Raw genomic sequence first — 17,674 nt, 5'->3', positions numbered from 1 at the left:
TTTGATCAATTTAAATTCAATCCTTGCTGAATAAAACATTATAATAAAACATTAAAAAACAATAGATTCTATAATACAATATATGCAGTATATCCTAGAAAATTATAAGTTTTGTATGTGGTTACGTTAAACATTCAATGATGTTGTTAATCATTTTTATTACAGTTTCCTATGACAAATACAGTTTTTAAGCACAGATTTATTATTTCTCAATAAAATCAGCTCATAAAGATTTAACATATAATAATAGGTTTCGAGAGAGTTGACTCACCATAATCTCTATGATATTTTCAAAACCCAGCTAAGACTGGTTAGCTGGTCTTAGTTGGTCTAGCCAGCTGGAAAAAGCCCAGTCCTCATTAAAACCAGCAGGCCAGCCTGAGACCAAAGCTAAGCCAGCTAAGACCAAAAGATCAGCTGAGGCTGCTTAAGATGTGCTGGCTTTCCTGATTTTTTTTTTATTTCCCAGCAAAGATGTCCATAACAAAAAAACAAAACCAAAAAAATAGTTTGGGATTAAAATCCATTTTGAAATACCACTACTTAAGTAATGAGAAAATCATTTTTATTCACATTTATTATATTTATTCACCCTTACAGAGTTAAAATGGACTAATTTTGCTTCTCTTGCCATTAAAAAGTAGTCTTTTTTTTAAACTTGTATTATTTAGAATAGAGCCAGTTCATCTTTACTACAAAAAATACTTTTAAAACATACAATTTTATTACTCCTAAAGTTTAAAATCAGTACAAAAGTCATGCTTATCACAAACGGTGCTCATTAGGCCCCAAAGAGGGTCATATATCATCGAACAGGTCGTCCGGATCAAGGTTCGCTGCGGCGCTTGCTGGTTTCGGTTTGACGCTTGACGCTTTGCTCGTCTCGGCTTTGCCCTCTTCAGTCGGCTTCTCTCTAAAATTACAAAGTGAAGGAACAACCGTCAGCAGAAGGTGAAGGTTAAATACATAGCAGGAGCTTGTATAAGTCATGACACTGGAGTAAAGTCTGACTGCTGGCTGATTACAGTGACCCAGGCAAACCCCATCCCACCACAGGCTCCTTAAAACAGGGTCAAGACTAAACGCTGCACAGTTCACCCTGCCTCTGTCAAAAAAAAAAAGCTGCTTTATAATCAGGCACATGCCATGTGTTTCCAGCTTCACAAAGTCACTGCATGCTAATAAAAGGTCACTTTCAAGGTGAATCTGACACTGATGTACATCATGCTGGAAATACGTGACATGAATGCCCTGAAGTCAGAACTACAGTAAGTTAGGCTGATGATGTGAAGACAAAATGACTTTGGTCACTACACTGTGACGAAGTTAGCATGTCAGAAATGCTTCCTCGGCATTAAAACAAGAAAAGAAAGGTTAACCTGCAGTAATTCCCACAGGATCCTGTCTATAATGGCTACGGAGAGCTTTTCAAAGCGCTAGAAGAAATCAGGTCACAGGGAAAATAAATGAGATTTATGGTCCCGTAAGCCTGTTAATTTCAGGATGTGCAGGGGATCATGTAGCCTTTTAAGCAAAGCTTGTCCGGTGGTGTACCAGAAAACACATGGACAACACGGCTGGAATTAAACGCACATTAGAGAAAGTTAGTTCAACTATATAACATCTAATTAAAATAACTAGATGAATGTAAACTTCAAAATATCTACGTAATAAATATAATAAAATACAATTAATATAACATATGTTAAATAAAAACTAGCTATAAAATATATATGTATAAATAAATCAATATATACAATGATTAACACACACACACACTTCTATATAAATAATGTATTAAATAAAGAAATAGATTTTTTAAAGGATAAATTCTAAGAAAAAGAATGAGTAAAAAGAATAAGAACTGGATGCATTTAAATGTATGATGCACCATGAATCATACTCTGAGATTTCAGATTTTTTTTCCTCAAGCAGACTAATATCTGTGGGCTTTAATAAGCCTCACTGTGGGGGAAATGGAGTTCATTAAAAATGAACAGTGTCCACGTAAAGCATTCACACTCTTAAAGAGCCTGTCTCTGGAAACAAACTCTTCCTTATTAGAAACAGGTTTGCATCCCGCAGTGTCCCCTCATAATGCAGCTACAGGACTCAGGTGAAGAAGACACGGTTTTAGGGGATCGTGTTGAGGAGATACCAGAAACCCTTTAGGATCCTGGTGAAAACGTAAGAGCTCAACACAAAATGTTTAAAATTGAAGGGGAAAACAGATTCGCAACACTGAAATATTACTGTTGAGTCAAAAACTCTAAACCACATGGACAATATAAGCTTTTCTTCACATAAATGTAAAAGAAATGACAGGAATATGATAAAACATAAAAAATTGAATGATGCAACATTTCAGATTGTGCCCTATATCAAGGTTACTAATCATAAATGCAACACAGAAGCATTGTTGCTGGAAGAATCAGACTTTTGGTCCCAATGTACAAGCAACAAGGCCTCATACTGTAAAACAGATTGTGTTTTCAGGTTCATGATCTCTGTAAAATCGCATCTGAGGGCTCATCCCGCCACAAGTGCAGTTCAGGATTCAAAGACCTGCTTCTGAGACGTGCAATTAAAAAGCTGTCTGGCAAAAAGGAAGCAAGCGTTAGGTGAGGTACACTTGGATTGAAGCAACAGAACGGAGCGGAAGTCTTTAAAAACACTTCAGAAACAGATGCCACATTCTGTTGCTTCAACTGAATCCCTGTATTAGCATAATCATCAGTCTCTATGAAAAAGCATGCTTTACAAAGAATGAATCACAGGCTGGTTGATGTTAGAGTTTTGTTCATTTTGTTTGCGTGAATGACTAAGAAATCATCTCGAGTTAGCAAGTTAAAGGAATAGTTCACCCCAATAATTGTTGAAAATGTACTCACCCTCAGGCTGTAAAACATGAGTAGATGCTATTGCTTCCGGCTAAAATACAAGTAAATGATCTATAATAACACTTCTTCCAGTAAAAAAGTCTTGTAAAAAAGTTTTCCTCACATCAAAACATATCCATTTAGAACGGTTTTCAATGTGCATATTTCTCTCCTGATTCAGATGAGATAACTTTTTCACTGGCAAAAGCAATATTATAAGTAGAAGACTCATATTTTATGTTTTGAAGTTAAAAACATTGTAAAGATGGATTTGTTTCCTACAAATTTGTTTCTTCACAAGATGTTAATTGATTGACTGAAGTTGTGTGGACTACTGTAATGTGTTTATCAGCTGTTTGGACTCTCATTCTGGCGGCACCCATTCACTGCAGAGGATCCATTGGTTATCGAGTAATGTAATGCAAAAATCCTCCAAATCTGTTCTGAAGAAGAAACAAACTCATCTACATCTTGGATGGCCTTAGGTACATATATTTTAAGCAAATTTTCATTTTTGGAAGAACTATTGCTTAAAAGTAATAAACAGCTCCTGCTTGCAAACAGATCATGATTCTTTCATAAAAATACAAAGAACTGAGTAAGAAAAGTTTGTATTTGGTCTTTACGTGCACTCACAAAGACCAGAGCGCTTTTATATGGTGTGTTGGTACCAAATAAACCCTGAGAGGCCTTAAGATTTGGTTCTTTTTTTAACGTGTAAACACCAAAATGATGTTTTTTGACTCTCAAAAACCACATTTATTGAACTGAGTAACTCGAGCATCAGAAATGCGTCTTTGGTGCTTTCAGCAAGCCTTTAAAACACAAACTCAAAGTGAAACAATGCTTAGTCAGCACAATTGGAGTGTAAACAGTGTATTTGCTTTTCTGCACATGTAAATATCGCGGTTTGATCAAGGGGTTTCCTTGTGCGGCTGCATCTGGAAGTCATTTTGATGCAGCTAAACTCCCCTGTAAGGATAGCTTTGAGACAGAAAGAGTGTCTTTCCTACTGCCCTCTGGGAGGAAATCTATAGATATGAGCAGGGATAACAGATGAGTACAAATGTAGACGCTGCCCCTTGTAAGCCGCTATATTTGCTGTCATGATTCGATGGGAACAGGGCAGGAATTGTCTGTGGGTTGGGAAAAAAAGGGCTTATGTTTCTTTTAAATTATTACAGACATGACGAGAAGTTCTGGAACTGGTTAAGAAAATGCAAAGGAGCCCAAAAAGGGGGAGAGATGTTACGTTACGGTACAGAACGGAGCCAAATGTCAGACTGCAGCCATATTGTGACATGAGATGCTGATGTTGGTATCCACATATCATAAAGTAAACCAATGGATGATTTTATTAGAATGATGCAAACACACTAAACTCAAGTCAAACTCAACTTGCATCAAGCTGCTATATTTTGATCACTGCATAACAAATCAGAACACAACCTGTGTAACAAAAAATGAATGAATAAAAAAATAACTTATTATTGAATTACTTTACCAAGGCTAATTATTTCTTAACAGAAGCAACACAAGAGTAAACTCACACAAACTGACAGCAATGAAATGAGGAAATTATATTTTGCAAAAATAAAATGACTATTCTACGTATCACCACACAATTTGTCCCTAACATACTGCAATAAAATAATAAAATAATAAAATAATCTATTAAATTATTAAACTACATATATACATATGTATATTAATGATAAACAGCTGTTTATACAATTACAACAATGTTTTATATAATAAATAATAATTATATAAAGTATTAATTATGCACACACAAACACAGAATATATAACAAAATAAATATATTTAAAAAGGCAAAAATATTATATAACATTATATTTAATATAATAATATATATTATTATTAAAATGTATCATATCCAATTTATGGGAGTTGTTCTTATCATAGAAATGATGTCACAAATGAAAAAAAAAGTGAAACTAAAAAAATATTAATATGAAAATGTTTTCTTTTTTTCCGGACATTTCTTTAGGAGAGCCACTAACTGACTGACAGCAAACACACGTGCTGAGGTCTGGATTCATGCGGTGTAACTGGCCTGATTGTTGTCTGTTCTCCTGCTCTGCCAGATCCATCACTAGGCAGATGCTGAGAGACTGTAGAACAGCACAGTTTGAAACGCACTCTCTCCCTTCCTTCATCTCTCTCTTTCGGTCTTTCTTCTTCTTCTTTTAAAAAAAAAGAACTATTGAACTTCTGATGCATCTCTGAATCCTCTAATGGAGTTTTGACTTCCTTCTTCTCGACCTGGAAGGAGACACTTTACAGTCAATTTACTTTGCAGTCTCAATGATTTACAAATCTCTTTTTTGTTTATTTGTCTGCGCAATCTATAATCACAACAATCTAGCTTTCTCTTTCTCAGAAATGACTTTTCACATCATCACAAAACCTTCTCGCTTTCCAAGCCCTCCCTTCAATCATCTGCCTCCATGCTCCAATCAATTTAAAACACATGAAACCAAGTCCCGCCCCACACAGACGTACTTACAATGCATTCCAAAAAGATTTTCACATTCATCTGAATAAAAAAAAATTGATTGCGCTCCCCTGATGCGAGCATGTGTGGAGTGTTGAGGACGTGCACCACAAGCGATCCTGAAGCTGAATAAACAAATGATGTCTGCTGAGTGATTCTTTTCAGCCTTTAGAGGAGAAATGCTTTAAAAATGGGCTTTATTAGAGCAGATGTCATGGCACAGAGTCTCGCCATCTGTAGACAGCAGTGATTGTGAGGTCTGTTTTTGAGAAAAGGGAAGAAAAAAAAAAAAAAAAAAGAAAAAACAGTGGCACTGATTCTCGTCTCTATCCAGTGATTGTATTTTGCCTGCTGGGAAGCTGCTACTGGCAAATTTCTCGATACTCATACAGGGCCTAAAATATCCAGATAACAAAAGGCCATTTGCTTTTTGATTACTCTAGAGATGTTGGCAGGAGTTAGAGGTCTGAACAATGACTGTTTTCATAATGTTCACTCATTAGTGAACCTACGTTGATATTTACTTGAAGTTTGGGGTCAGTAAGATTCATTTTTTGTTAAAGAAATGAATACTGATATTCAGTAAGGATGCATTACATTGTTCAAAAGTGACAGTATAGACACTTAGAATGTTAGAAATCTATTTCAAATAAATGCTGGTCTTTTCAACTTTCTATTCAATATAAAAATCCAGAAATAAATGATTAATCACTGTTTCCATAAAAATATGAAGCATGACACTGAAGACAAAAATGAAGACAAATATGCATTAAAGTAAACAAAAAGAATTGTTTTTCATTTTCCACTTATTAATTTGTCATTTTTGGACAGTGTAATTCCCTATCCTTTTCAGTTTTTTGGAAACGAGCATTAAGATTTCTCTAAACATCTGCTTTTGCATGAAGAAAGAAAGTCATCAAGACAGCGAGTATCTGTTTCTGTTCCTTTAACTCTGTCTACCACATAAAACGAAACTCATTCATGATACACCGCCACTAATTTGTGTCACGTTTTACAAGAGCGTTCCAGCTCTCTCTGTGGCACAAAATTGGGCATAATTAGCACAGGCATTCAAAGCCATGTGGCTGTTAAAAACCTCATTCCAGGAAGAGAATGAGAATCCTCCAGCTGGATTTCTCCACTTGTGTGATACGAAGTGGCGTATGTGACATTATTCTCTAAAGAAGTTACAGCCAGATCTCTATGCCATGGCAGTCTATTACAGTTTGGAAAGTCTTACTGCAGTGAAAGTGCCTGCAGAACAAGAGAAGAAGTCCCTCAACACCTGAAACGCGAACACACGCACAAACCATCTGGTGTAGAGGCACCATTCTGTCATAGACCACCGGGGCCTGCGAACGTCACCGCTTTGAGTGTCTGCTGACACGGGAAGCAGCCGCTGACACTGGGAGGCTAGAAACACATTTAAACAGAATCAGTTTAAACATTTACTCCGCCTGCAGAGTCACACAAACACTCTTGTTTTTACCAAGTTTTAAAAGACCCTCATTAAACGTTAATCTCTGCATAGCCCAGCATAACGTCAATACAATATGAAGCCAAAGCGTCTTAAATGTCTGCCAACTCGAGAAACTTTCATATAGAGTATGTCTGCCAACCCAAAACACACAGGATCTGTTCCAAATGCTAGTGAGCTGCCTTTCTACCTACTGTCTACTTTGGCAGCTACCTTCGAAGGCAACATCCCGACTGAACTGATTTGAAAGGTGTAACGAGTCTGTTAATCAATCAGTCGAGTCACACATGCCGCACTCCTCATGTAAAGCGTGGAAGACAATCATCTAGTGCTTGTAGTTGATCACAGCTGTCTAGACATTGGCATGTTGTTAAGCTAACAACTCAGTACTCAAACGCAAGAAATCCAGAAGATACACAAACATTGGGCTAAACGAATTTGTGTTTCATCATTTATTTTAACTTTAATATTTTACAATAAAATATCAAATTATATGAATACATAATTATCTCTGATTTAATATATTTTCATAAAATTCAGCTATATAAAAGTGATGTAGGAAACATTTTCTGATCAGTTAAACTGCATGACTTTTCCATGATTTTTTCCATGATCCCAAGTCTTTTCCCAATCGATTTTAGATTTTGCAATCACAATCATTTTTAGCAAAAGAAATACTCATCATAAGGCTTTTTTGACCATAGAAATACTACAGAAATGTCAATGATCTTTCAGATTATATTAATGGGACTTTACCAGGACTGGGAGGAAAGAAAATAAAAATGACAAAATAAATAAGTAGAAGTACAAAAGATAAATAGAATGATAGATAGAATAACAGAACGATGATTAGAATGACAGAACAATAGCCAAATTACAGTGACGGCAGGCAGACAGATTGACAGACAGACAGACAGACAGACAGACAGACAGACGGATAGACGGATAGATGGATAGATGGATAGATGGATAGATAGATAGATAGATAGATAGATAGATAGATAGATAGATAGATAGATAGATAGATAGACGGACAGACAGATCGATAGAGGAATGGATGGACAGATCGATAGAGGAATGGATGGACAGACGGACAGACAGATAGACAGACAGACAGACAGACAGACAAACGGATAAACGGATAAATGGATGGACAGATGGGAAGGTAGATGGATGGACAGACAGACGGACGGACGGACAAACATAGATAGATAGATTGATAGAGAGATCGATAGATAGATAGATATATAGAACTGTGGGAAACTCACTAGGAATAATAACAAATAATAACTTTAAAATAATAACTAATGCCAAATAATCTCCAAAGCAGAGTGACTATTTTAAGATAAACACAACAGGTTTTCTCAGGATCGGTGTCCCTCAGGTGCCATCAAGTCTGAAGAAGTTAGTTGCTCAACGCAAATCTAAACCATTCCTGGGATTTTTATTGTACAATTACAGAGGCAACTTAGGTACTGGCAAAGGAGGAGATGAAATTATACACATTCTCCTATTAATAAGTAAAAATGAGCTGGAGAGAGAAGCACCCGGGGGGGCTCCACTGGAAAAATACAAGGTGTTGGCAAACGACCAGTAGTTTCCGTACAATGGAAGAGGGTTCTGGGAAACCCGCTTCTGTCTGCTTGACTGGCTGCAGGCACGGAGAGAAAGCAGCATCCAAGGTTGCGTGAAATGGACACCAGAGAATAAGACAACTGGAATTATCACTGACATTTTTATGGCTGCAGTCGCAGGGGTTTATGGGTATCATATGCAACATTACATAACAGGCCTCCAGGAGTTTGAGTTCGTTACGAGCCAATCGACCACAATAAAACGTGTAATTAGATGGATGGAGAATGTGTGGAAGGATGTGAGAGATGATACCTGGATGTCGGTCTCTGGTCCAGCGCTGCTCGCTTGGCTTGAGTCTCCAGCTGTTGGAGATGTCGGTGGCGGCGTTTTCGACAGGGCGCCACATCTGTGATGTCACTTAAGCTGTCGTCCATCGGGTTGCTTTCTGGCATCTCTGTTAGACAAAACATGGAAAAATTCATCCAATGTTCATATTTTCACTTATTTAACTGAAGTTTTGTCTTTCAAAGAAAATGTACTTAACATTTAGTCAGCATTTCATTATGACATATCCATGAATTTTACTTAATTTTTAATCAGAAAAGGTATAATACATTGTAAATATTAATATTTTTTTTAAATATCTATAGTCATAATATTTTAACATTATAATGTACAAAAATAATGGCAATCAAACAGACTAAACATGAAAGAAATAAACCTTTTTTGGAAAACAAATTAATAATTGAATTTACATAATCTCAGGCAGAACAATCCTGATCATAATATGACTGATTATTTTATATAAATATAATACTAAATGTTTACAAATATTAACATGTTTCATTATCAATAATATGAATAATAAAACATAATAATATGTATTATTATTTGTATTTGATGCATGCATTTAAATAACAACAACTAGCTATTATTATTTAAATACATACTTTTTATATTTGTATTCTCCTTGGTGTACTGTTATTTTTTTTTAATTAACAGCATGTGCATTAAAAACTTTGACTAAAACAAAACAATAATCATCTAAATTATTCTGCCTATAATATACAGTAGATGAAATTAACACATTTAATTTAAGCTGAAACATTCAGCCAACCTGATCAGTTATTGAGCTACACAGCCATCTGTTGCCAATTTCAGGATTTCAGTCAAGAGGAGTTATTATCTGTGAATGCTATTATTTGTAATTGTTTGCATATATAATAGCTCTGAACAGGATAAATGGAGGTTCTCACAGCCAGCGTTCAGGCAGCCGGCCAAGACATGGCTCCGCTAACACAATCAACATCACAAATGCATTAAAAACATGTTGAGCATCAACATTAAATGATGCACATGCAGTGGGACTGCAATAAAACCCAGCAGGAGCACATCTGTCTCATGTGAGATGTCATTGTAGCACAGTGGGAGAATAGTACTTGTTCTTTTAAGTACTATTGTATTGCCAGACACGTTTCCATGATTGTTTCTGGCAGTTGTTTACGGTTTAATTTACACAGGACAGATATAGCTATGAAACTAGGTGGCTTTGACTCCCGTTAGTCGATGCAACAAACATCCTAACCACATTAAAGACTCTTTCAATGATCCTTCATGTACTGCACCCTCATTGTAAACTTTATAGTTAAGAAGACAAAGACTAAGGCTACAACTCATACTCTTTAAGGACAAAAACATTCTCTGACACATAAACCACTGAATCACGCTTTAAGATAGGAAAGAAAAGAACAATAATTGAAGCCATGAGGAACTATGCCAAAGTGACACACACCTAGCAACCATAGATTACAATTCATACTGTTTACAGGGTCACATGACCGTGGAAGCGGGTTTCTTATAGTGCTTTTCACTTTTACTCCACAGGGTTTACACAAGGGGGAAAACAGAGAAATTGAGCAACCCGCAGACTAAATCATGTGTGACTCCACCTCATTTCCCTTTCTGTGCCTCAGAACTCTGACTCAACAGCCAAATACGGCCTTAGAGTAGCCCGATGTCGAAATCGACCAAAAGCAGACGGGGTTGCCAAGGAACGACTCGTCTAGGAGTTGACGTCATTAACGGTGACGGACGATGCAGGGAAAATCTGAGGGAATGAACTACCTGTAGACCGTCTCGGTTCTGGCTCAAAGGTTTAATATGCTGGACGACACAGCGGCTCTCAACAGGGGAAAAGACATTAGCGTGGTCATGCTTTGGACAAGACAGCAAATACCTATTGTGATGTCAGCGCTCTCATTGACGCAATGCAATTACAAGTCTTCGCTGTTCTGTGCAGTTCATTTGTGATCTAATGGTAGAAATACTACAATATAAGTAATGTTACGGAATGCAGCATAGCTATTTTTAACAAAAACAGTTAATTAACCATGCAGCAATGCCTATTATGGATAATCCAGTGAATTAGATACTTTACAAATGAAAAATAAATCATCTGATGTCCAGGGTTGGAAATTACAAGAGATTTGGGGCAAAAATGCCCCTTTACAATTAAACTACATAAATGCAAGATTCTGCTTAAATTTAAGTATCTGACGTAAAGGTAACACAGATATTAAATGTGGTAAAAAAAAAAAAAAAAAGCCCCTTGAAATCAGTTCTGGGAGCAAATATTGTCCCTTAACAGAAAGCTTAATTCCTGATGCTCATGCAAACCAAAGATAAGGTCATTTATGAATGATTAAAACTGATAACAATTGCTTCACATTGTATAACACAAGATAAACACAAAAGACTTTCAATATTATATTAACAATATTACAAAACACACAACTCTAAAAGTTGGATTCCAAATGAATGCACTAATATGAGATGCAGACCTATTGAATTATTCTATGTTTCTTTGTCAATTTCTATCATTGTATGGTACATACTGTCATCAAGATCTTGAGTATTCATGTGCTTGCCAGAGTCACTGCAGATCAAATGAGCATCGTGCTGTCATTTATCAACATGAACTTTCAGGGAAGAAATTCCACTAAACTCGCAACACATTGCTAGTAAGATATATTAAAATATGAGTTTCGTTTGATGTTCTAGGCACAAATTCAGTTGTAGGCTCATCAAGTTTGACTCCAAACTTTGTTAACTTTGCAAATATGTAACTATGTCCGAGGAACACAATATTACAGAGCCTTGAGAACAAATCAGCACACAATATACAGCGAGCTGAAGAATGAGGATACTAAATCACAGGCTTTGTTAAAAATAGGCTGAGAAAGTTTCAGCAGTAATTTGCATACATAAATAAAAAAAAGTCTGAGGTACTTGCATCTGAAATTGAGGCTCTCTGGAAACTTTAAAGAAGTAGGAGAAAAATGGCAACCTGAAAAGGCAACCTTAACTACAGTATAAGCTTTTCTTTTTTTTAACAGATGCATTGGGAAAAAAGGTTTGGAATACAGGTTTGGAAGGACATAATACCAGAACTGTAATTTCTGGGTGAAGTTAGAAGAATGACCTTGTGTAAGAGGCTTCGGGTCAGGCTGTCTGGGTTCAGCCTCCTGTTCATCTTCTGTACTGCCTCCATAATCACTCTCTACACCAGGACTCTTCTCTGCCGCAGTCTCCATCACATCGTGCTCTTCACTGTCTGCCTTTTTCCTTCCAAGAGAATCCAGTAGACATGTTAACAAGGCATATGGGAAAAAATATTGCAGACTCGTTTCTAGAAATTACTGAATCACGTTCTAAAAACTAAAAGAAAGAGAATGCACAAACATTTTCATTCCAAAACAGGTTTCTGTCCATTCATCCTTGGGATTTTTTTTTTAACTACCATTCAAATGTTTTGGGTCAGTTAATAAAGTAAATAAATCAGTATTTTTTTCACCATCATGCATTAAATTGTTTAAAAAGTGACAGTAAGGTCATTTATAAGTTCCATTTCAAATAAATGCTGTTCTTTTTAACTTCATTCCTCAAACAATCCTGAAAAAAAAAATGCATTGCATACTCTACAAAAATATTAAGCAGCACAATTGCTTTCAACATTGCTAATAACAAATGTTTCTTAAGCAGCAAATCGGCACATTAGAATTCTTTCACTGAAGACTGGACTAATGAGGCTGAAAATTCAGCTTTTCATCACAGAAATAAATTACATTTTAACATAAATCCAAAAAGAAAACAGTTATTTTGAATTGTAATAATATTTCACAAAATAAATGTTTTTACTGTATTTTTGATCAAATAAATCCTGCCTTGGTGAGCAGAAGATACTTTTTTTCAAACCATTAAAATATGTTAAAAAACGATAATGTACATATAGATAAACAGATATATTTGTTGTGGACTGTTTGAAATCAACTATTATTTTTGCAACTCATTCAGGTGTCATAAGTGGCACAGAAATAAGACTCCTTTAGGGGTGTTAATCAAGGCCACAACATTGGTGGACTGAACTTCCTTGGGTTTCTAACTAAACAATTTAAGTTTTCCATCATGCCGCAGTTGTCCACTAGAACAGAGCTTGTTACTGTCATTTTAAGTTTTGTTTTCCAATAAAAAAAGCAGTGTAGACAGGAAAATGCGCTCAATGCAAAACTAGAAGTGATAATCATGAACATCACATCATCAGGCGATTACCTAACAGGAGAAGGGAAATGTTGAACTGAAAAATGCTTACGATCATGTGAGGTTGTATCATGATGAAAATGTCGAACAGATCTTTACCTCAATTGATTCTTTTCAATAGATTCCTCCAGCTCTTTGACTCTTTTCTGCAGGGCTCTGAGTTTTGCTTTCTTCTCGTTTAGGACCAGCACAAATCGGCTGTACAGGTCTCTCTCCAACGTCTCTTTCCCCTGGATGTACATCTCCATACTGTGGAGAGGGTGAAGAGCAATGAGACCCACCCAAACACTCATGATTGACACTCATTGTTGACAAGATTGGATATGATTAGTGATGAGAGTGTTTGTATTACTAGACGTTTAAGTGGATAAACACTCAATTACTTAACATGGAAAACCTTAAGAGCGTACTGAACTAAACACCTGTGGTAGCTGTTTGCAAAATACACACAAGCTAATAAAGAGCCGACAGTGTTGAGTAGCGTTACGAATCCCCCATAATTCTGGTTTTGGAAGATGTTAGAAAGTGTGCCGGCACAGTCTGGCCGATGATGTCACTGCTGCGGTTTCTCACAAAGGAAGGATTGAAGCACAAGAAAAGAAAGTAAAGAGGAGCTTCTTGTCAAGTTGGCTGGGATTCCCTTGTCATTCTCTCCTCGTGAATGCGTCATGTGCTCTAAATCAGCCATATACATAGCAACAAAATCCTGAAGTGCGTATGCATATCTACAATTCCCCCTCGAGTATCACAGCAAACACAAACTAAAAACATCTTGTGTATCTAGAGTTCCTTAGTAACCGTCTAAAAACACAGCAAAGACGCAATTTCATTCTGAATCATAGTGGATGAGGAGGAGGGGAGAGGGCAATCCAAGAGGAAGTTGAAAGGCTTTAGAAATAATGCTATTTTGTTTGAAATCAGTTTTGGCATTACACAAAAGAAAAAGAAAAAACTTGTGAACGTTCCCAGAAACAAAGAAACAAATCAAAAGCATATTCCACACATTTGTAGAATAATGTTGTAGATCACTTATAAGAATTTTCAAGCATCAAAAATATAGTAATTTAGTTAAAAATATAATAATACAGATGAAAAAAATAAATAAACAAATAAATTATATATATATATATATATATATATATATATATATATATATATATATATATATATATATATATATATATATATATATATATATACATACCGGTATATATACATATACACATATACACATACTTACATATATATATATATATATATATATATATATATATATATATATATACACATATATACACATATACATACATATATATATATATATATATATATATATATATATATATATATATATATATATATACAGATATACACATATACATATATATATATATATATATATATATATATATATATATATATACAGATATACATATACACATATACATATATGCATGTACACATATACATATATACATATACACACACATATATATATATATATATATACACATATACACATATACATTAAAAAATCTTTGAGTGATGCTAACCACAAAGCTTAACTTGCTCATAAATCACAAACCGCTATTGTAAAAAACCCATTAGAGGTTCCTGAGGGGGACGAGTGTCGAATTAGCCTTCCAGGTTAGCTTACAAATTGATGTCTTTAGTGAACAGCTCTGTTCTGCAAATTATTTGATTTATTCCAAGCATCCATTTTCTACAGTTCTGTGGGAGTTGGGAAGGTTTGATCTGGTGTGGACCTACTCTTTAGTGATGTGTTCCTGTTCTCTCCTCAGCTTCTGGTTCTCCTCAAGCAGGTGCTGGTTTTTGGCCTGTAGACGTGCGCTCTGCTCCAGGCCATGACTAATGAGCTCCCTTATGACTTCAGTGGGCTCAGGCACCGCCTGCAGATCCACCACGCCGAGCCTGAACTGACAAATAAAGAGAAAACAAGATTAATAATAGAAGACCTCGTGCAACCTGGCACCTAGAGGAGACACCTGCCCATCAGCTATTAGCATTAGCATCCTGGATGAAGACACAAGGGAGGTTGGCTAAGAGAGAATTTCACCTACAGGCGGTGAGATTTATTTGTTGGTTTCTGAGTTTGTGGTTGTGGAGCAGGGATGTGGTTTAATGAGCTGTATCACATCTCTCCACCACTGAGACCCAGGCATTCTCAAGATTTTTGACCAAAATAATTTTCATTACTTTTCCATCAGAAAATTCTATCAATCTCTACTGAAAAAAAATAATTTGATTTGTTTAGATTCAGAGGTATTTGGTAATGAATCATTCAGACTGATGTGTGAAACTGTTTGACTGATTCATTGAAAATACTCAACAGAAAAAATTTAATCAGATGTAATATTAAGCTGAAAAAATATTTTAAAACAAATAAAAACTGATTTATCAGGATAGCTTTTCATCTTTTTTTTTTTAAAATGTATTTACATTTGGCCCATTCTTTAGATAACACACGTGTGTGTTTGTTTGTGATAATATGCCAAGATAATAAGTATCATTTAACAGTATTTATTTGATAATATTATTTAATAATTAATTTATTTTCTGTAATTTAAAACAGAAATAGATATAAATGTAAATTAGCGTATTGTAAAAATAACATATTACACACATATCAATTATATAAATAATTTTTATATTATAATTATAAATTCATAAATTATATATGTAATTATATACTAAATATATGAATTAATAAATAATAAAATATAAATTAATAATACATCATTTAAAAAATTAAATAAAAAATAACAAAACACTTAATGAATAAATTAAACGAATACAATTTAGATTTAAAAAATATAGAAAATAGATAATTATATGTACATTATGAAATATTATAAATAAAGATCTATAATAAGCCATAATCAGCCTAATTTACATAGACTGGATATACATTTGAAACACAAAAAAGCACAAAACCCGGTTAAAGTAAAACGAGGGCAGTTCATGAATACAATGTTTTTTTTTATTTGCAGAAAACTGTTTAGTGAATTCACACTTCAGGGTTTCAGTGGCCAAATCTGTCTGGACACCTGGACAAACACATCAACATTTTAGCCTGGACTTTCTACTGATAAGACAAGCCAACCGTCGGGCGACAGCGAGTCTCTGATCCTCAAATAGATGAACTCTGACAGGACACACAAGGGACGGACGCTCGGACTGTAGTGTGTGCCAGTCTGTGAATGATAAGAACGACTGCACTGAAGAGCACTGAAGATAACAGAACACAATGTACCGAGTCTGTCTGTTAACTGAGCACTTTTGTCCTATAAATGATTCTTGACGGCTGTAAGCAAAAGACAGTGATTGGGAACAAGAAAGAAAATTCTTTTGACCTTGTTGTGAACGACTCTGGTAATGTATGTAGTGATGTAGCACTAAAAGAGAAGTTTAGCATGCTCTTCAGGGACCGGAGATGTCAAGCTCAAAAAAGGGGGCTAAAAAGAAAGCATAAAACTATTGTTCAAGTAGTCCATTCCACCTGCGCACTATTTTCCAAGTCTCCTGAGGTCAAACAAATGCCGTGTGAAGACCAGACTAAAAATTACACTTCTATTGTTATTTCCTAACATTCGCTTATGTTGTAGCAACAACTCTCATTTAATGTTATGAAGGTTTGTTTTATACTTAAAGCAACCGATACTGCGTTAAGTCTTTTAGAATACAATTCAAATGAATAGTTTTGAATCATACAAATGAATCATTCAGTTATTAAAAAGAATCAACGCAACAAACAAATTCACTCAGAAATCGGACCTATTTCAATCCCAAGAAACATTTTAGAACTGATAAAACAGACATTTACATGGTGTGTATATACATAAAAATTGGGAATAATAAAAAAATAAAAGTAAAAATAAATAATAAAAAAACAAAGGATAAATAAATAAGTAAACAATGTTAGACAAATCAATACATAAAAAAAAATAATATCATACTGCTTCAGACTATAGCAAATAAATTATGCAAAGTACTTTTTTATTTATGAATTTTTTTGGAGCTTGCCCGCCACATCTTCTTCCTGTGTTCCACGGAGGAAAGTCAAATGGATTTGGAAAAGAGATCAATGAGGTGAATAAAGGATGACTGATTTTTTAATTCTGGTCCATACCATACCTCTTTAATTTTTAATTCCACACAGAACGAAAGAGCCAGCTCTGATGCAACCGTTACATTCACAAATCCTTAAACCAGAGATTCAACATGGAATCTTTTCCAGCCAGAATGTGATGTACCATCGAGCAACACTTACACCGAGTCCTTTACAAGATGAGCTCAGAACTTCCATGTCTCAGAGTGCTTATTTAGCTTATTTGGACAGAGCCTATTCATCCCACTGTGGGAAGCCAAATTGCGGAGACAGACACAGGTTGAATTGCTATTAAAACTCTTATGATGTAGACTAGTGGCTTTATGCTAAAAAAAACAAATAGTTGTTCATGAGTCACACAAAATGAGAAGGCAAGCCAAACATTACAGCTGAAGTCAAGAGAGATACTTTTATTGGGCCTATATACAATCACATCTTTACTTTTTTGATATATATTACTGATTATTAAAAGATTTGTTTAAAGCATTTTTCCATTTCTT

The 17,674-nt window shown here is 35.1% G+C and overlaps 1 protein-coding gene across 1 annotated transcript in view; it reads right to left on the bottom strand.

The window, feature by feature from the left end:
* Positions 1 to 548: 548 nt before the first annotated feature.
* LOC127966042 (DNA repair protein XRCC4) overlaps positions 549 to 17,674 on the bottom strand; it is a 32,610-nt gene continuing 15,484 nt past the window's right edge. Inside the window, exons 4-8 of the mRNA XM_052566864.1 lie at positions 14,816 to 14,982; positions 13,145 to 13,294; positions 11,931 to 12,073; positions 8,762 to 8,903; positions 549 to 913 (exon numbers count right to left, since the gene is read on the bottom strand). Of these exons, the coding sequence (XP_052422824.1) occupies positions 799 to 913; positions 8,762 to 8,903; positions 11,931 to 12,073; positions 13,145 to 13,294; positions 14,816 to 14,982 (717 nt within the window). The 3' untranslated portion in view covers positions 549 to 798. The remainder of the gene's footprint in view (positions 914 to 8,761; positions 8,904 to 11,930; positions 12,074 to 13,144; positions 13,295 to 14,815; positions 14,983 to 17,674) is intronic.

The sequence above is a fragment of the Carassius gibelio genome, chromosome B10, assembly GCF_023724105.1.
Source record: "Carassius gibelio isolate Cgi1373 ecotype wild population from Czech Republic chromosome B10, carGib1.2-hapl.c, whole genome shotgun sequence".
Classification (NCBI taxonomy): Eukaryota; Metazoa; Chordata; class Actinopteri; order Cypriniformes; family Cyprinidae; genus Carassius; species Carassius gibelio.
This window is presented reverse-complemented; position numbering and strand designations above follow the sequence as displayed.